Below are 21495 nucleotides of genomic sequence, written 5' to 3'. Positions count from 1 at the left end.
TGTCATCCACTGTAGGTCAGACTTAGTCCCCCACACTGTGAACGATCTTGCCGCTCAAAATCCAGTAGTCTCATTAGGATAATGAGAGCCTACGTGACAAATGGATTCAGCAGCGGCATTGGCTCGGAGTCGTCCAAAGTCGGTTTACCTGCTTTTTCTTGTTTTTTCCACCAGTTTCTCCTTTCAAGGGCCCAGGACTGGATTAATGCAAAAAGAACAAGTGATGGCCAGAATGCTGAACAAAGTCAAACATTCACCCCCAGTACAGAGATCTGGGATGAAATCCATCTATTTTTGCTACCCATGCCATTCAAGTTTGGACCTAGCCATATGCAAATCAGTCTTAAACCTGTTCCACATGGGAACAGTCTAGCCCGAACTGCCAAGCCATGTCCTCCCTGGACAGGAAACAATCATCCTGGGACCGGTTTCAGGGAATCACCCTTCATCAGCCAGGATAGCTCGATTCTGGTGGCATGGGGAGCAAGGGACCCACGTATGGGCATACTCTTCCCACTCAGGGCGACAAATGCAAAAAGAACAAGTGATGGATGGAATGTTGAACAATGTCAAACATTCACCCCCAGTTCAGAGATCTGGCACTAAATCCGTAATTTCTTTACTATCCATGCCATTCCAGTTTGGACCCAGCCAAATGGAAATCAGTCTTGACCCTCTTCCACATGGGGACAGTCTAGCCCGAACTGCCAAGCCAGGTCCTCCCTGGACTGGAAAAAAGCATCCTGGGACTGGTTTCAGGGTATCACCATTCATCAGCCAGGCTAGCTTGACTCCAGTGGCATGGGGAGCAAGGGATCCACTTTTGGGCATATCCAGGAACTGGATTAGGCACAGCTTGGCAGGGCAGGAGTCTCAGCAGAGAGTCCAGGTGCTGGCAGAGGAAGTATTTGATGGCCCCAGCGGGCAATCTCAGTCCAAGCCCTTGGAGATTCTTCTCAAGCAGGAATATACCACAAAGTCCAGTCTTCAACAGGCAGAAGTAGCAACTGCAGGATAGCCCAATAAAGCACAGTCACAGGCAGATGCAGCACTTCACCTCTGCACTTCTCCTTGACAGAGGTTCCTCTTGGTTTCAGAAGCAAATCTGGAAGAAATCTAAAGTCTGGGGTTTTGGGTCCAATACGTAAACCCCTTTCTGCCTTCGAAGTTGCCCAACTTCAAAGAAAAGTCTCTGTTGTTTGCAGGATCCTGCCTTGCCGAGGGCAGGCCCCAGACACACACCAGGGAGTTAGAGACGCCATTTTGTGAGGGCAGGCACAGACTATTCAGGTGTAAGTGACCACTCCTCCCTCCACTCTAGCTCAGATGGCTCATCAGGATAGGCAGGCTACACCTCAGCTCCCTTTGTCTCACTGTCTAGAGGAGATTCACAAACAGCCCAACTGTCAGTCTGACCCAAAGAGAGAATCCACAAACAGACAGAGCCACAGAATGGTTTAGGCAATAAAATGCCTACTTTCTAAAAGTGGCATTTTCAAACTAACAATCTAAAAACCAACTTCACTAAAACACATATTTTTAAATTGTGAGTTCAGAGACCCCAAACTCCTTATTTCTATCTGCTCTCAATGGGACACTGAATTTAAAGGATATTAAAGGCAGCCCCAATGTTAACCTATAAGAGAGCTAGGCCTTGCAACAGTGAAAAACGGATTTGGTAGTATTTCACTGTTAGGACATGTAAAACACATCAGTACATGTCCCATCTTTAATATACACTGAACCCTGCCCATGGGACTATCTAAGGCCTACCTTAGGGGTGCCTTACATGTATAAAAAGGGAAGGTTTGGGCCTGGCAAGTGGGTCCACTTGCCAAGTCGAATTGGCAATTTAAAACTGCACCCACAGTCCCTGCAGTGGCAGGTCTGAGCCATGCTTACAGGGCTACTCATATGGGTGGCACCATCAGTGCTGCAGGCCCACTAGTAGCATTTGATTTACAGGCCCTGGGCACCTCTAGTGCACTTTACTAGGGACTTACTAGTAAATCAAATATGCCAATCATGGAAAAGCCAATTATACATACAATTTCCCATAGGGAGCACTTACATTCTACAAAATATTATGTAAAAGCAGGCTCCATCGGTGCATTTTGAAGTGCATATTCCTACCATCCAGTTGTGTCTGGTGACCTTTAAAAGTGGTGGGGCATATTCCTTGGCACAAATTCCAAAGAGCTTTTTGTTGAAGGGTTTTTTCACACTTTCTTGCACTATGTTTACTGTCTCACTCTATCTCACTCAGTCCCAATCATTCTCACTCATTCTGAATTACTCTTACTGTGACTCAGTCTCACACACAGTAACATTCAGTTATGCTCACTGTCATTCTCCCTCACACGCTCACATTCATTCTCACACATACTGGTCCTTACTGTCACTCTATCTCACTCACTCTGATTCGTACCTTCACTGACTCTCTCTCACTTTAACTCGCACACATAGTCACACACACATGCCCACAGTGCTGGGATTTCAACTTTTCTGAACAGTATCTCTGATGGCTGGCGCAGGTACCTGCATGCACCTGTGTCAGCAATCAAACAGCATCACTAGTTGCCTCAGTTTGTTGCTGCATTTTATTTTATTAGCTCTTGATACAATAAAAATGGACCACAAAACAAGGAGAGTGTAGTGTAGCTGTGGAACTCATAAGGGACAGCTGCCACGGGTTCAGGGGCACCTATCCATCAAACCAATCCATCCACTCTATCATCCATCCTTTTACTTATCCATCTCTCCTTTCATCCATCCATTCAGTCATTCATCCATCCTTTTTGCTCATCCATCCACCATTTTGCTCCATCTGTCCATCTTTTCAGTCCATCCATCATCCTCCCTGGCTTATCCATCTATTCACCCTTTCACTTAGCCATTCAACCTTCATCCCATCCATCCATCCATACATCTCTCCATTTATCCTTTCACTCAGCCATCCATCCTTTCACTCACTCATCCATCTATCCTTCTACTCATCCATCAATTCACCATTTCACTCATCCATCCTTTTATCCAGACATCCATCTACCTTGCCTTTCACTCATCCATCCATTGTTTTAATCATCCATCTTTACATGCGTCCTTTCACTCATCCATCCTTTTGCTAATCTATCCACTCATCAATCCATTTACCTTTCCACTCCATCCATCCACTCATCATCCATGTACCCTTCCACTCATCCATCCATCATCCATCTTTTCACTCATTCTACCATCCATGCATCCTTTCTCTCATCATCCATCAACCCATCCTTTCACTCCATCCATCCATCCATCCTCCCTTTCACTGATACATGTCCATGCCTTTCACTCTTCCATTCTTATGTCCATCCTTTCACTCGTTCATCCATGCATCTGCCCATCCACCATTTCATCCATCCAATCCCATCCATCCTCCCTTTCACTCATACATGTCCCTGCCTTTCACTCTTCCATTCCTGCCTCCATTCTTTCACTCATTCATCCATGCATCTATACAGCCACCATTTAATCAATCCATCCATCCATCCACCCTTTCACTCACTCACCCTCCCAAGTTAATTATGAGCCTTTGTCTGCCAGCTGCAGACAGAAGAGGCCCATCAAGAACCCCACTCCACTATAGTTGCTAAAGCAAGGGGGGCTGACGATGCCACTGATCCATGCAGAAGTTTAACTGCACATTTACGTCTTAGTCCACAAGTACAATTATGGTCCACATCTGGTTATTTCTCCTTCTTAGGCCTCTACAGAGTCAAGATAAGGAGCACTCTGTCGTGCTCAGCTCCATAACGTTTTTTTTTCTTCTCCAAAATGAAACAAAATGCAGTACTAAACGTGTTATTGCCAGGAGAGCAGCCCTTTGCACCTCTCCTACAGCCTGCCGCTCTGTGATGTTCAACAGATTGTTGCCACCCACTCCCTCCTTGTCCTCATCTACCTGTCCCACCCTCAGCCATTGAAGTGGATGGAGTTTTGTAACTCCTCTCAGAGCCACTGTTAAGCACCCCAACAGCAACAGGATCACTTACTAATTCAGCACTCCCTCTCCCATGATGTCACTGCTGTAGCTTGTGCCTGCAGGTCAAAGAAAACCTCACTCGGCTGGCACTTGCACAGTAGGACATCTGCAAAGTTCACTAGAGTTCACCCAGGACATTTAGCATAATATCTCTGAGCAGTAATTTCTTTTCAGCTGCTGTGTTTTGTCCCTTGTTCTTGCCTTTCCCCGGAGGGTGGCAGGGCAACGCCCCTTTTGGGTATGAACACCAGTCACCCCTGTAAACATGTGGTTAAAATGTGGAATGAACGTAGTATGACAGTGATATTATTGACTGAAATGGTATCTTAGTGCTAACACATTACCAAAAAAGGTTTGCCACAAAATTCACTGTTTAACTTAAGGACAAATAAAGTTTTACTGATTTCCATAAGCTAATCCTTATTTAAAGTTAATTCTGTGCTTGTGAATTCATATATTGTTTCACAATGTTTAACAGTGCTAGTGTGTGGGAAACCTCTGAAACTCAAGAGGTATTAAATTGTACAGGTTACAAAGAAACACCACACAGGCCAACACTAAAACCAGTCAATGTGTGTCTCCTGCAAGGCACTCTCCGGAGGCCCTCAAGATTGGACCTAAGACCTGAACATCTACAGCTCAAGCACATACCAGTAATTTTCTGGGAAACTCATTGAGAAAACTATCACCATCCAGCTCCACAACAAAATCAAGACTAATAGATACTTAACACTTCTAGCAGTCCAGTTTTAGACCACAGTGCATCACAGAAGCAGCAACCATACAAGCAGGTGGATGGCCTCTTACATATAACTCGAAGTGGTGACCACTTATTTACAGCATTCAATATGGTCCTAAAAGTTCAGATGTGATCCTCAAGATCAGGACCAGTCCAAGTGATAGATGGCATACTGCAATGTTTTATCATTTTACTAGTTATTTTCAGTGTGTACATGTAACCCCTGAGAGTCCTACCAGCAAAAATGGACATGAGCACTCACCAGTATGAAGACAATAGCCTTTTTTAGATAAAGATAAAATCTGCACATAATGCTACTCAGCTGTACACCTGCCTTGAACTCATCCAAGTATGAATTCCCAAATTTTTCATCAAACTGTATCCAACCAAGAATTCGTTTGCCTGCATCGCTAGTGCTAGCATACAACATTAGGAAGAAAGGTTGATTTAGTTATTCGATTTATTAGGGACACACCTCAAACTAAGGGGCACATTAATGACAAGTGGTGTGGTGCGGTGCAGCACAGCAAGGCACCTTGCTGTGCTGCACGGCGTCACTGGGAAAGAGCAGGCGCAGGAATATGCTGTATTTACGGCAATACAATGCATTCCTGTTCTTTCACCTGTACTGGCACACAATGGGCTGCCTAGTGCCAACCTAGCTGCCCAGGGCACCTTCCTGCACAAAAATCCTGAGAGGCTTTTTTCTAAAATGCAGCACACATAGAAAGAGGAAAATACAAATATTTCTCCTCATTACGCCTTTCCTGGGAAGGCATACGATTTTGAAGCATTTCCAGGTTTACAAGTACTTGTAAATCTGGAATGCGTAAAAATCCATGGGAGTTGCGTGGGAGCACTCACTGCAACACCCATAGAATACCTACTCAGGGCAGAGTAGCGCAACACAGTAGTCTGTGCTGTGCTGCGCTACTCCAGATTTCTGAGGCCACTCAGAGCCACGCAAAGTGGCTTTGCATGGCTTCATAAATCTGTCTTAGATTTATGCCCTTAAATATCTAAAGATGACTGAATGTGATGAATATAGATGACTGTATGCATCAACTCTTCAGTAGGGACAATTTCTGTGGCTTTCATAGGGACAGCTTCATGACACTCACTGCACACAAAATTGTATGGCCTCAAATTTCTCTGCATAGCCATAAACTAAATTCATAGTGGCCATACAAGTGTGAATCATGTCTGACTTTGAATGCAGTAACACTTTACCTGCATTCCTGAAACTCAACCGCCCCACAACCTCTTCCCCCAAACAGGCATCCATCAGGATGCAGCTTTTCTTATCAAAGGGAAGGAGATACAGCCTACTGGCTAGAGCTGCTGACTTTAGACCTGGCGAACCACGTTTGATTCACAGCCTCAGCTCAACATCCTGTGATTCTGGTCAAATCACTTTGCCTGGTTGTCATGTAAAATGTCTAATTCTCATGTAATGCACTTTAATGTCCTTGAACCATGTTTTTTGCCACAGAAAACTGCACTGTGTGCATTTTATAACCCCTGTACCAATCCCTGTTTTTGTGGAATTTAACCCAGCTCGTAATTACCAGGTGCGATAAAGTACTCAACTTTCATTAAATTTCAGCAGGTCAAACGTGCCAGAATTTAAAAGAGGAAGATTGAATTTAAGGCAATATGTTGATAATAATACAATAAGCAGCAGCACCTGCATGTTATCACCCAAATACTCGGAATAGGTATAACGTATTGCATCTGATAATCTCCGAACATCTATGAGTCAGATTTGATCTGGGGTGATAATCTGCACCTTCTCTCCGAGCCTCTCATAACCAGGGCCATAGTCCAATATCTCCACTGGTTCCCACTGCCTGTACACTCTTTGTTATGGCAAGCTGCAACATACATATAAGAAGAAAAATAGTGTCTGACTTTCAAAATCAAGACCTTAAGTGGTCGCCAAAAACAAAGAGTAACTGCTGCAGCAAGCACGAGAGCAGGAGAAGTAAGTAAGACGAAACAAAGATAAAAGCTTTTTCCTGTTCTAGTCCTTAAAAGTGAAACCCAAGCAAGTTGAGATCTGGTAACCTCCACCTAACCTCCACCAGAAGAAAGAGCTGAAGGCATTGCTCAACATGAAAAACCTCACAAGTATGTAACCCTAGATCCATGATTCTCATTTTGTTCTCAGAACTCTGTCAATACATTATTTTCAAGCGTTTTGGAAAATATTCTGCAATGCTGTTGGAAACCTATGTCATAGCCAAGCTGTCCCTAGCACTGGGACAACAAGCTGGCAGGGGCAAATGTAACAGCCTCTTTGTGCTTCAAAAGTCAATCACTTTTTCTGCTTCAGAGGACAAATCTTTTATTTGGTTGTCCAAATTCTGATATGATTCCACTTTGATAAGATTCTTTCAATATTAATCACGAGTATTGCATACCTCCTAAAAATACACAACCAGCCCTGATATATTGTATAACAAATAACTAACAATAATATTGTTTGTTATATATTCCTTTCAGTTTACAAAACAGCCCATATTACTGTTAAATCTCATTGTCACAAAAAGTATCATTAAAGCATATAACCGAAATTTATAATAAGAACTCCGTATGAATGAATGAATCATGCATCAGTCTCCAATAAATGTGCAAGTTACTAACACATGACAAACATTTAACAACATTTCATTCATACATAATAATCATATGTTTGTAATGCTTAATACATTTTCACTACTGAGTATTATCGAAAATACGATTGAAAGAATAGTATCAGAAAGTGGAGTTCTATCACAATTTGGATAATCAAATAAAATAATTTTTATCTGAAGCAGAAAGACTGAGGAGTTTTTGCTATACATTTTTCAGAGAACTTTGAATTATGTACTAATACAAAAATACACTGGAAGGTAACCAGTAATTTGGGAGGAGCGCCGGACATTTATCTTTTAACCTGTGTCAATACCTTAGAACTGGCCCTGATGTTGTGAGAGAAACAGAAATGGACATACACATTGTGGATCTGTAGGAGGGCCATAGTATCAGTTGCAATACACAGCGCCCTCAGTTCATGCGAGAAGTAGCATGCTGCCAGCTCTCCCTTGATGCTACTGGCCTTCGGTATCACGTTGAGCAGACAGGACTGATCTTCAATATTCCAGACCTGGAAGAGAGAAGGAAAACAGTACAGAATTATGAAGTGCAATATCAATAAGATCTACCTATCTCCTTAAAATCAAAGAATCCATTAAATGTATCCGTTACTGTACTGCATTGTAAAGTGCAGCCCAAATAATTGGCTGGACAGATATTTCTCCAGCATGTGTCTTCTTATAGCTGTGGTGCTACCAATGATACAAAAGAGGATACTTGATCCCTTCCTTCAGGAAGGAAGGTTGACATGAGCACGTGGTGCTGTTGGTGGTGCTGTTGGTGTAGGATGTGCGTCTACTGGAAGGATATGTTACTCCATATGGCCAAGAAGAATCCACTCACACTAAAATATATAAAGTGCTCCTTATTTCCATAGATTTTTCAGTGAGCCAATAAAATAGTACACCTGCCTCCTCCGAGGATTGTAAACAAAAAGGACTAATCAAAATGATTACTCCATACTCTCCTGCACCCTTGCCAACCCCCACTGGTCCAATGTTCTCACTTCTGAAGCAGTGATCCCTGCAATGGAATTCCTTATCTATGTCCAATATTTTAATTGACCTGGTTTTGGGATGTTGGACAGGATTTCCAAGTGCTGAACACACCAAGCCGAACCCCCTCACCAGCAACTGCGTTAATATCTCCTATCACAGAGGTTATATCTTAGAGCTAGGCACAAGAATGATCACAGCCCAGAAGTGGCTCACAGTATGATGCACACCATCCTGACACCCAGCTCTAAGCAGAAGCCTACCCAAGTTTGGGGAAAAAGAAAGAATTTCCATCAATCAATCAATCTGTGTATTTGTAGAGCGCACTACCACCCGTGAGGGTCTCAAGGCGCTGAGGGGGGGGGGTGTGTGCTACTGCTCAAATAGCCAGGTTTTGAGCTGCTTCCTGAAAATCAGCAGGTCTTTGGTCTGTCGTAAGGGTAAGGGAAGGGTGTTGGTGGTGAGGTGGGAGAAGGATCTGCCTCCGGTAGTCGCTCTTCGGATGCGGGGGACGGTGGCGAGGGCTAGGTCGGCTGAGCGGAGTTGGCGGGACGGGGTGTAGAAGGTGAGTCGTCTGTTGAGGTAGGCTGGGCCTGTGTTGTGGAGCGCCTTCTGTGCATGGGTGATGAGCTTGAAGGATATCCTTTTGTTGACGGGGAGCCAGCGTAGGTCTCTCAGAAGGGGAGTGATGTGGCTGTGGCGGTGGGCATCGAGGATCAGGCGTGCGGAGGTCGTTTGTATGCGTTGCAGTCATTTGAGGAGTTTGGCCTGGGCTCCTGCGTAGAGGGCATTTCCATAGTCAAGTTTGCTGCTGACGAGGGTTTGGTTGACTGTTCTTCTTGTATCTGTGGGGATCCATCTGTAGATCTTGCGGAGCATGCGGAGGGTGTTGAAGCAGGATGAGGAGACGGCGCTGACTTGCTTGGTCATGGAGAGTGTTGAGTCGAGGATGACGCCCAGGTTGCATGCGTAGTTGGTGGGTGTTGGGGCTGCTCCCAGAGCGGTCAGCCACCAGGATCGTCCCAGGCTGAGGGGTTGTCGCTGAGGATGAGGACCTCCGTCTTATCTAAGTCTTATCTGAGTTCAACTTCAGTTTGCTGTTCCTCATCCATTCGGCGACGGCCTTCATTCCTTCGTGGAGGTTGGATTTGGCGGTGAGGGGGTCCTTGGTGAGGGAGATGATCAGTTGGGTGTCGTCAGCGTAGGAGATGATGTTGAGGTTGTGTAGCCGGGCGACGCGGGCGACGCGGGCGAGCAGCGCCATGTAGATGTTGAATAGTGTAGGGCTGAAGGACAAACCTTGGGGAACGCCGCAGATGATCTTGGAGGCTTTGGAGCGGGAAGGGGGGAGGCGGACGCTCTGGGTTCTGCCGGAGAGGAAGGAGGTGGTCCACTCCAGAGCTTTGTCCCGGATCCCTGCGTTGTGGAGGCGCGTAGGATGCGGTGGCAGACGATGTCGTAGGTGGCCGAGAGGTCCAGGAGAATGAGGGCTGCGGTTTCGCCATTGTGAAGCAGGGCCCTGATGTCGTCGGTGGTAGCAATGAGGGCGGTTTCGGTACTGTGGTTGCTGCGGAACCCTGACTGGGATGGGTCCAGGATGTTGTTTTCTTTGAGGTAGTGGGTCAGTTGTCTGTTGACGATCTTCTCGATGACCTTGGCCGGGAATGGGAGCAGGTAGATGGGGCGGAAGCTCTTGAGGTCTCTCGGGTCCGCCATGGGTTTCTTGACTAGGGGTTTGATCTCAGCATGCTTCCAGCTCTCGGCATAGGTCGCGGTTTCGAAGGAGATACTGATGACTTTATGGAGGTGGGGGGCAATGGTGGCGCTTGCTTTGTTAAAGACGTGGTACGGGCATGGGTGCACATGGTTTTGATTGTGTCGTCTTCGTTCACGTTGGCCCAGACGAACAAGGGGTCGTAGTTGAAGGTGGGTGGAGAGTCTGAGGAGTCGGTGATTGGTGGGGTGGTCTGGCTGTTGAAACTGTCATGGATTTCTGTGATCTTGTGGTGGAAGAAGGCAGCGAGGGAGTTGCACAGGTCTTGTGAAGGTGGGATGTCGTTTGTGCTGGAGCTGGGGTTGGAGAATTCATTCACGATGTTGAAGAGCTCCTTGCTGTTGTGTGCGTTGTTGTTCAGGCGGTCTTTGAAGGAGGTTTTCTTGGCAGATCTGGTGTGGCGATGGTGATTGCGGATGGCATTCTTGAAGGTGGCATGGTTGTCCGGTATCTGTTCGAGGAGCCACTTTCTCTCCAGTTTCCGGCAGTCTTGCTTGGAGCCTCGAAGGCCTGAGGTGAACCAGCTGGCTCCCTTGTTGTCACCTCTGTTGGAGGGTTTATTGAGCGTGCGAGAGTGTTGGCGCAGTCGTCGATCCAGCACCAGAGGTTGTAGGCTGCGAGGTCGGGATTGGTGGGTTCGGTGGGTGATTTTCGGGTGAGGCTGGTGTTCAGCTGGTGTTCAGCTGGTCTTGGCTGATTTTGCTCCAGTTGCGGCGGGGGATCTGTTGGATGCGGTGGTGCGTGGTGGGTTTCTGGAGGGTGAAATGGATGCAGCGGTGGTCGGTCCATGTGAGTTCGGTGGTGTGGCTGAAGGTGACGTGGGGGCTAGCGGAGAAGACGGGGTCCAGCGTGTGGCCAGTGGAGTTAGTTGGAGTAGTTACGTGTTGTCTGAGTCCAAGGGTGACGAGGTTGTCGATTAGGGTGGTGGAGTTGGGGTCGTTGTTATTCTCCAGGTGAAAGTTCAGGTCGCCGACGACGACGTAGTCAGCAGAGGCTAGGGCGTGCCTGCTGACGAGGTCGGCGATGGAGGCGCAGAACTGAGGTCGTTGTCTGGGGGGTCTGTAGATGAGGGTTCCTCTGAGGGTGGTGTTGGGGTTGGTGTGGATCTGGAAGTGCAGGTGTTCGGCGGTGCTGAGGGTGTCGTCTGTACAGGTTGTGACCCTGATGGTGTTCTTGTGGACGATGGCGATTCCGCCTCTGACTCCGTTGGTACGATCCCTCGGGTGATCTTGTAGCCATCTGGAATGGCTATGGCGATGTCTGGGGCCGAGGAGGCGTTCTTCCAGGTCTCCGTCAGGAAGGCGATGTCCGGGGTGGAGGTGTTGAGCAGGTCCCAGAGTTCGACGGCGTGTTTGCATGCGGAGTGGGTGCTGAGTAGGATGCATCGGAGGTAGTTGCGGTCAGGCTCGGCAGGAGGTTTGGTGATTTGGAGGCTGGTGAGGCTGCAGTTCCGGCAGGTGAAGGGTCCCTGGGTGTGCTTAGGGGAGGCCAGGAAGCAGGCGTGAGATCGTCCGGTGTTGAGTGCGTGGAGGGTGCTGGCGGTGTAATGGTGTTGCTGGCCGTGGTGGTCTTGGGGACCAGGGCTCCTGGCGCTGGGCGCGGACTGGATGCGGACGGGTGCAGACGGGCTTGCCTTAGGCGCGCCTTCGGCGTGCCAACGGCGCGGCTGCCATATAAGGGGAGGGGTAGCTGGGAGGAGGGAGAAGGGCAGCCAATGGGAGGGTGGGGTGGGGCCGCAGGGACGCCGCGGTGGTAGGAAAAAGATTTTGAAGTGGAGGGCAGGGTGGGTCCGCAGCGGTGGGAGGAAAAAGATTTTGAAGTGGAGGGGGGGGGCGGGTCCGCAGGGACGCAGCGGCGGGAGGAAAAATATTTTGAAGTGGAGGGTGGGGGCAGGGCCGTAGGGATGCAGCGGCGGGAGGAAAAAGATTTTAAAGTGGGGGCAGGGCTGCAGGGACGCAGCGGCGGGAGGAAAAGATTTTGAAGTCGAGGGCGGGGGGCAGGGCCGCAGAGACGCAGCGGCGGGAGGAAAAAGATTTTGAAGTGGAGGGCGGGGGGCAGGGCCGCAGGGATGCAGCGGCGGGAGGAAAAGATTTTGAAGTGGAGGGCGGGGGCTGGGCCGTAGGGACGCAGCGGCGGGAGAAAAAAGATTTTGAAGTGGGGGCGGGGCCGCAGGGACGCAGCGGCGGGAGGAAAAGATTTTGAAGTGGAGGGCGGGGCCGCAGGGACGCAGCGGCGAGAGGAAAAGGATCTTGAAGTGGAGGGCGGGGGGCAGGACCGCAGGGATGCAGCGGCGGGAGGAAAAATATTTTGAAGTGGAGGGCGGGGTGGGGCCGCAGGGACGCAGCGGCGGGAGGAAAAAGATTTTGAAGTGGATGGCGGTGCCGCAGGGACGCAGCAGCAGGAGAAAAAAGATTATGAAGTTGAGGGCGGGGCGCGAGGCCGCAGGAACTCCACGGCGGGGAGATGAGGGCTGAGAGAGGAAGGCAGTTAGAGCAGCAGCAACACCGGCAAGCGGTGCAGGGGAGCGACCTGCCTGAAAGCAGGGTCAAGGGTCGCTCCCTTTACCACGCGGCAGTTGCCATATAAGAAGAGGTGGGAGGGAGGGACAGCTGGGAGGAGGGAAGGGGCAGCCAATGGGAGGGCAGGGGGCGGGGCCGCAGGGATGCAGCGGTGGGAGGAAAAAGATTTTGAAGTGGGGGCGGGGCCACAGGGACGCAGCGGCGGGAGGAAAAAGCTTTTGAAGTGGAGGGCGGGGGCTGGGCCGCAGGGACGCAGCAGCGTGAGGAAAAAGATTATGAAGTGGAGGGCAGGGACGCAGCAGCGGGGAGCTGGGGGCTGAGAGAAGAAGGCATTTAGAGCAGCAGCAACACCGGCAAGCGGTGCAGGGGAGCGACCTGCCTGAAAGCAGGGTCAAGGGTCACTCCCGTCAACGCGCGGCAGCTGCCATATAAGGGGAGGTGGGAAGGAGGGGCAGCTGGGAGGAGGGAGGGGGCAGCCAATGGGAGGGTGGGGGATGGGGCCGCAGGGACGCAGCGGCAGGAGGAAAAAGATTTTGAAGTGGAGGGCGGGGCCACAGGGATGCAGCGGCAGGAGGAAAAAGATTTTGAAGTGGAGGGCGGGGCCGCAGGGACGCAGCGGAGGAGGAAAAAGATTAAAGGCGGGGGCGGGGCTGCAGGGACGCAGCGGCGGGAGGAAAAAGATTATGAAGTGGAGGGGGGGCGGGGCCGCAGGGAGGCAGCAGCGGGGAGATGAGGGCTGAGAGAAGAAGGCAGTTAGAGCAGCGGCAACACCGGCAAGCGGTGCAGGGGAATGACCTGCCTGAAAGCATGGTCAAGGGTCACTCCCTTCACCGCGCGGCGGCTGCCATATAAAGGGAGGTGGGAGGAAGGGACAGCTGGGAGGAGGGAGGGGGGCAGCCAATGGGAGGGCAGGGACGCAGTGGCGGGAGGAAAAAGATTTTGAAGTGGGGGCGGGGCCGCAGGGACGCAGCGGCGGGAGGAAAAAGATTTTGAAGTGGAGGGCGAGGGGCGGGGCCGCAGGGACGCAGCAGTGGGAGGAAAAAGATTTTGAAGTGGAGGGCAGGGCCGCAGGGACGCAGCGGCGGGAGGAAAAAGATTTTGAAGCGGGGGCGGGGCCACAGGGACGCAGCGGCGAAAGGAAAAAGATTATGAAGTGGGGGGCGGGGTGCGGGCCACAGGGATGCAGCGGCGGGGAGATGAGGGCTGAGAGAAGAAGGCAGTTAGAGCAGCGGCAACACCGGCAAGCGGTGCAGGGGAGCGACCTGCCTGAAAGCAGGATCAAGGGTCCATAGTGGAACCTGCAGAATACCCAAAGGCAGAGCAGTAACTGAACATATGCAGAGGCATATAAATGGTAAACTAACTGAGCCTGTCATATTGTACATATTTTCCTACATTCTCCATGACTGACTGAAAGTCTGAGATCCTGTCAAGACACACTCTGCTGTCTACGTATACACTAAGTAAATATTATAACACAGCTAAACACTAACTGAGGGCATGATTTAGATATTGGCGGACTTGTTACTCCGTCACATGGGGATAGATTTCCAGGGGCGACTAGTGTTCATTGGCAAAAGGGGAGTTGCCCTGCCACCCTCTGGGGAGAGGCACAAACAGGGGAAAAACACAGAGCAGCTGAAAATAAATCACTGCTCAGAGACACTCACTGAATCTCCTAAGTGAACTCTAATGAACTCCTCAGATGTCCTACACTGCGCAAGTGCCAGGCGAAGTTTTCTTCGACTTGCAGACACAAGCTACAGCAGTGACACCATAGGAGAGGAAGTGCTGAATTAGAAAGCAAGTGATCTGGTTGCTTTTGGGGCGCATAAACAGTTACAGTTACAGTTACAAAACTTCATCCTCTTCAATGGCTAAGGGTGGGGCAGGCCGATGAGGACAAGGAGGGAGTGGGTGGCAACAATTTGTTGATCATCACAGAGGGACAGGCGGTAGGAGGGGTGCAGGAGACTGCTCTCCTGGCAGTAACACATGTTTAATACTGCATTTGGTTTCACTTTGAAAGAAATGTTATGGAGCTGAGCACATCAGGGTGCTCTTTATCTTGACTTCGTAGAGGCCCAACCGAGGGAAGTAACCAGCTGCAGACAACAATTGCACTACTGGACTAAGAGGTAAGTGTGCAGTTCAGCTTCTGCCGGCATCAGGGGCATCGTCAACCCCCCTGCTATAACAGCTAAAATGGGGTAGGGTTCTTGATGGGACTCTTCTGTCTGCAGATCAGCAAATAAAGGCTCATAATTAACTTGTGAGCGTGAGTGAGTGAAAGAAAGGATGGGTGGATGGATGGATGGAAGAAATGGTGGATGGATAGATACATGGATGAATGAGTGAAAAGGTGGACGTAAGAATGGAAGAGTGAAAGGCAGGGATGGCGTATGAGTGAAAGGGAGGCTGAATGGATGGATAAATGAAGCCAAGGGATGGGCTAAAGGATGATGAGTGAAAGGATGAATGGATGGATGGATAGATGGAAGGGTAAATGGATGGATGAGTGGATGGATGGATGGAGTGTAAGTTTGGATGGATGAGCGAAAGGATGGATGAGTGAAAGGATGTATGTAAAGGGATGAGTAAAATAATGTATTTATGAGTGAAAGACAGGATAGATGGATGCCTGGATGAAAGGATGGATGAGTGAAAGGGTGAATTGATGGATGGATGAGTAGATGGATAGATGGATGAGTGAGTGAAAGGATGGATGGATGGCTGAGTGAAAGGGTAAATGGAGAGATGTATGAATGGATGGATGGACGAAGGATGGGACGAAGGGTGGATGGATGGGTGTAAGGATGGATGGCTAAGTGAAAGGGTGGATAGATGGATGAGCCAAAGGGAGTATGATAGATGGAGTGAAAAGATGGATAGATGAAGGAAAATGGTGGATGGATGAGCGAAAGGATGGATGAATGATTGAACGGATGGATAAAAGGAGGTAAGGATAAGTGAAAGGATGGATGATTGAATGGATAGATGATTGAATAGATGGATTGGTTTGATGCATAGGTGCCCCTGAACCAGTGGTGGCTCTCCTTTATGAGCTCCACAGCTACACTACACTCTCCTTGTTTTGTGGTCCATTTTTATTGTATCAAGAGTGAATAATTATTCGCTATAATATAAATAAATTGCAGCCCTTCTTTGAATCCAGCAACAAACTGAGGGAGCTAGTGAAGTTATTTGATTGCTGACACCGGCGCATGAAGGTGTCTGCACCAGCCATCAGAAATGCTGTTCAAAACTGTTGAAATTCCAGCCCTGTGAGCCTGTGTGTGAATTAAAGTGAGAAAGATTCAGTGAATTTATGAGTCAGATTGAGTGAGAATGACAGACAGCAAGGACCAGTATGTGTGAGAATGAATGTGAGCGAGTGAGGGAGAATGACAGTAAGTGTAACTGAGTGTTACTGTGTGTGAAACTGAGTCACAGTAAGACTGAGTAATTCAGAATGAGTGAGAATGAGTGGGACTGAGTGAGACAGAGTGGGCCAGAGTAGAATGAGTGAGACTGTGAGAATTAGTGAGACCAAGTGAGACTGAGTGAGTCAGAGTGAGATAGTAAACTTAGTGCAAGAAAGTGTGAGAGAACCCTTCATGTAAAAGCTCTTTGGAATTCGTGCCAAGGATTATGTCCCACCACTTTTAAAGGTCCCTAGCCGCCACTGCGGATTTCCCATCTGCCAAAATATAAATCCTGTAGGATATAATGGGATTCATATTTTGGAGGATGGGAAATCTGTCATGGTTGTGATGGAGTAACTCGTCCACCAAGATCTAAATCAGGCCCTTAGTCAGTAATCTTTGGCAAAGAGCAATAGTTTGTGCAGGAATAACCAACAACTGCATACACAGACGGGCACAGAGTTCTATTCAGTAGTCTACTCCTAAGCAGGCAGCTGTTCTAGTGCACAGCTGGTGCCTCTGGTGAGGGAGATGCATCTTGTTAGCTGATCAGTTTGTAGGGATTGAGGAATCTGAAGTGGTCAGAATTAGAAAAGAGGGGCTACTCAGTGGTTGCTAGTGATAGGAAGAAAGCCTGGTTCTTCCGCCAGGGGACAGACAGCAAGCAGCATTTGGGTTGTGCAGAGAGAGGGAGCAGCGATGGAAACTCCTGAGAGTCTGACAACTTGGTGTTTGAATAGGGAAGGCTGCAAATAGGATCCCTGAAACAGGGAAAATCTGGATGCGGAGAAGAAACTGCAGCACAATGTCTGGAACCGAAAGACCCACCTAAAAACTTGCAATTCGGCTCGGGCTGAGGTTCTATCCCTATGACGGTGGATGTTATTTTCTCCCAAGGCTCAGACGTGTAATTGGCTCTATCCAGGGTTGCCACCTTTCGCAGGAACAATACTGGCCAACTGGTTATGTTTTGCTATTCTGGAGGGGCCAAGAGGCGATAGGGGAGAAATAATTTGTGTACAATTTTTAGTATTTTATTGTAACATGGCAATTATGCCTCTGTTTGTTTTATTAAGCACGTAAAAGTAATTTAGACAGCTCTCAAATACTTTTAAGTAATTTCTTCATGTGTTTGCTATTGTAGGTTTATATTTGAAGAAGGAAATTAAATCAGGATTATACTGCGTTTTCCAGTTTCTTTACTGACATGAGAATACAGGGCCAGCTGCTAAAATACCAGCCAGGGGTCAACCTCCGCTCTCCAAGGGCCCTACCTGGTGAGTAGAAATACATTGGGATGTTCGTACGGTTTCTGGTGGTCTGCATTGGATGCAGAGAGGTTGTCAGGACCCTATTTACACCAGAAAACACTGGATGAGTAAAACTGGTGAACTCCAGGTTTCATAGCTGAAGGGGATGCAGGGGTGCTTATCAAACCACAACCCTTTCCAAATAGCTATTATTAGCATCGTTATTGCTTTCTTATTTATTAATATTATTTCCAATGCCATTTGGTGCTATCGCTCACCCAGTTATAATTTCTTATCTCTGGTGTATTTTTGGTGCACTGTTTTCTGCTACCTAAATACCACTGGTGATTTTTCTGTTGCTTGAAGATGACTGAAAGCATGACAATTGTCTTTCAGGGCAGTGCTGATAATATGCAATTTGATACAGGTTTTAACGACTTTTCCCTTAATCCTTCCAATGTCAGTATAACACCAATGCCAGTGAATTGGAGCATAGAACTTACTTGCACATTTAGGCCCATATTTATACTTTTTTAGCGCTGCGTTTGCGTAGTTTTTTGGCGCAAAAGCAGCGCAAACTTCCAAAATACAATTGTATTTTGGAACTTTGCGCCGATTTTGCGTCAAAAAACGACGCAAATGCGGCGCTAAAAAAGTATAAATATGGGCCTTAGTACACCGCTGTCAACATTCCTCACCCATTATTATTTCATTCATTCAAATGTATAGAAAACAGGTTCTGACCATAACATTGCTGTCCATGGACACCGAATAGATCCTAGTGTTTCCATCTGCTATGCGCAGGAATCCGATGGGCGAAAGATGTCCTCTGAGTAAACCTGTAGGCCAGCTATGAACAAAAGATTTTGTTTAAACACTGATGTTAATCCTCTCAGTACAATACTGATAATAGCTTTCCAGATCATTTTCTTTCAGTTCCTAAAAATTCACAGTCAGTAGCCAACAGGGGGCAATTTATGGGAGTTCATCATCAACACAAGATTTATTTGGTCAACATAACCATCAAAGCATCATCATATACAGTCAAAATACAGTAAAAAGTCCAAGGAAATATAACAAAAATATAACATTATATAACCATCTTATAAAATATAATCACAAGCATATTTTCTTTTAAAAGATACTGTATGCTAAAAAGTAATTAATAAAAACTACTATTTTAAAAAACGACTACGTATGTGCCATGCAGCCACAAGGAACCTGCTAACTGCCTCAATCAAGGGCTTAGAAGTATCGCTCCTTAAAATCCTCATTGCTATGCAACACTGATTCAGGCCCCAGGCTCGACAGATAGTATGAATCCACTTTGAGCGTGGAATAGAATAAGCAAGACAGAAAAACATAAAATACTCCACCGTTTCTGAGTTACCATAACATACGGGACATAAATTGGATAATGGAGTAGACCCCCAACAGCTTGAAAATGATAACAGTGGAAGATTCCCAAACCGAAAACATGCATACAACCCCTTCCCCCGCAGATCAGGTATAAAATCAAAATATGGTTCAAACTGGGGAACCCACTTGAAATCCATAAAAGAGTTAGTAAGACGTCCATTGGAGCTACTACGGATTAACTCTGTTCTTACATAGGACCAATAAGTTGATTTCAAAACAGAACTGCAAGTTTTTTTAAAGCTTTGGGGATTTTCCCAAAAACTTGTCAATCCCAGTATATGAAACCATTTAGACACATGTTTGACCCATGGGATGGAAGTCACATTTGGTCTCCTTAAAAGATCACAAAAGGAATCCCTGTATATAGCAAGTTAAATAGTCCAAATCCTTATCCAGTAAAGTAGAGGTCTTAAAATTATAACATCCATTATACGTTTGAACCCACGATCCAAAACCAGTGGTATTAAAGGGGTTCTACGCGGGCAAGCAGTTACAGCACTGGCAAAATTATTTTCTCCCACTGATATTTCCCCATATTTCAGCACCATAGGCAGCCGCTCCCTGCGCCTTGGCCAAATAGATTTTAATGGCCGAAGATACAGCTTTCGAGACCGAACTTTTCTAAAAACGCAAGATAGCGGCTGCTCTATGCTGAAGAAGCCCTACACTCTTGCTGATCTGGTCCTCCCAATGCAAATTACTTGAAATCCTCACACCTAAGTAATCTGTTGAGTGAACCCAAGTCAATAAAGACCCATCCAAGTCAATGGTGCATCTCCCACGGGAACACAGGCCAAGCACCATTAACTTAGTTTTGTTAGCATTCAACTCCAAACCATAATCCAAACAAAAAGATTTAAACTTATCAACAAGAATTTGAAGACCCATCAGAGTCTTAGAGATTAGGAGTGAATCACCGGCAAAGAGTAAAATAGGGATCTTTTGAGCACTCAATATAGGGGCATCATTCTGACAAGAGAGCAATATTGGTACAACCTCATTAATAAATAAAGTAAATAAAAATGGGGCCATAACACAACCCTGGCGCACGCCCCTCTGAATGGGAATTTTTTCTGTCAACTCTTCTTGGTCTCCCCACCTCACGTGTGCATAAGTGTACTCATGTAATCACCGTAGAAGATCAACTATGTTAAATTGAACTTTTAGCCTGAGTAGTACTTCCCATTGCTTCTCTCTCCTGACCAGATCAAAAGCTGATAGTAAGTCCACGAAAACAACATATAAAGGTTGCTTGGCAAGAACTACGTACTTCCTATATAGAAGCACCAATCTAAATACCTGGTCTATGGTGCTGGTTTTGGGGCGGAACACCACCTGCAACGGAGAAAATACCTGGTGATCTTGTGCCCAATTCATGAGTCTCTCTAAAAGCTGTTTTGCTAAAAATTTCTGGAGATTATCAATGAGACTAATGGGTCTATAGTTAACAGGCAAGTTAGCATTTCCTTTTTTATAAATTGGAATTATTACAGCACCTTTCCAGGTACTCGGGATAGCACCACCGTTGGCAATCTTATTTGAGAGCACATTTATATACCAGGGCCAGATAGTTGGTTCTGATTTATATAAATCTCAAGGTATTTTGTCTGGTCCAGGCGCCTTGCCTGATTTTAAAGAATTAATCGCATCAAATGTTTCCTCAAAAGAGAAAAAATGCAGTCAACCTGAGTATAAGTATCTTGGCCGGATAGGTCAAGGCTATCACTGGAAGTAAGTGGTAATGAGGGGGCTGAATCACAAAAACTGCTGTTAGATGGATTCAGGGAAGCAGCATAAAGTTGGGAAAAGTGAGTTACCCAAGTCTCTGGTTGTATATGATTCCTAATGCTACACTTATTCCCTCTTTGTCTTTTGGATAGTAACTCCCAAAATAACGCGTTCTTGTTTAATTTAATTGCAACAAGCAGATCCTGCCAGACAGAATCTTCCCATACCTTTTTGGCGTGGATTGTGGCCTTTTTGTATGTACATCTAGTCGATTGAATGTCCCCCAGGGAGCCTTTTATGATTGCAGTTTTTAGTGCCAACTTTGCCTTAGCACAATCCTCATTAAACCATACATTGGTAACCATCATATTCGGGGCTAAAGATTTAGAAGAGATGTTTTTATAGAAGAAACTCTGCAGTTTCTTCAACAATGATTTATGAATGCTAAGGATGGGAATGTTACTATCTTCATATTCTTCATAATCTGCCATCACATCAATAAAAGCTTTATAAATCCCAGTTATTAAATAAGGGGTGGACAATACCTTCGGCCAACAAACTCTTCTATGATTACTGCTCAGCAATGGAGTAGGAACCACTGTATATTGAATGTGTGAGGATCTCCTGAATACATCTCCACATAGGGTAAGAAGCAAGGGATTATGGTCGCTTTCGCAGCCGGGTTCCACCTTCAAATCTTTCAATAGAGGCCACAACCTAACATCCACTAAGAAGTAGTCAATAGTACTGGAAGAGATACCTCTTTTGAATGTGGGCGCCATATGTAAATCTGAGGGCATGCGTCCATTGCATGCCCTAAGCTCATATTTTAGACAAAGTGTAGCCAACTGGGTGGCCACACAGGAATGAGTGCATTGGCTGATATTAATTAATTGCGGGATTCCCCACAATTCATCTTCTTCATCAATTAACCCATTATTAATCATCGAGGGTTCAAAAGTGCAGTTCAAATCTCCTCCTATTACTA

The 21495-nt window shown here is 46.9% G+C and overlaps 1 protein-coding gene across 2 annotated transcripts in view; it reads right to left on the bottom strand.

Moving 5' to 3' along the window:
* The window catches only part of LOC138301837 (cilia- and flagella-associated protein 337-like), a 455621-nt gene that overhangs the window by 213993 nt on the left and 220133 nt on the right, over positions 1-21495 (bottom strand). For both annotated transcript variants that reach the window (XM_069242337.1, XM_069242343.1), the window contains exons 10-11: positions 18105-18210; positions 7757-7908 (exon numbers count right to left, since the gene is read on the bottom strand). In XM_069242337.1, the coding sequence (XP_069098438.1) occupies positions 7757-7908; positions 18105-18210 (258 nt within the window). The remainder of the gene's footprint in view (positions 1-7756; positions 7909-18104; positions 18211-21495) is intronic.

The sequence above is a fragment of the Pleurodeles waltl genome, chromosome 1_2 (assembly GCF_031143425.1).
Source record: "Pleurodeles waltl isolate 20211129_DDA chromosome 1_2, aPleWal1.hap1.20221129, whole genome shotgun sequence".
In the NCBI taxonomy this organism is placed as follows: Eukaryota; Metazoa; Chordata; class Amphibia; order Caudata; family Salamandridae; genus Pleurodeles; species Pleurodeles waltl.
The sequence above is the reverse complement of the archived record's forward strand: the minus strand, read 5'-3'. Positions and strand labels throughout refer to the sequence as shown.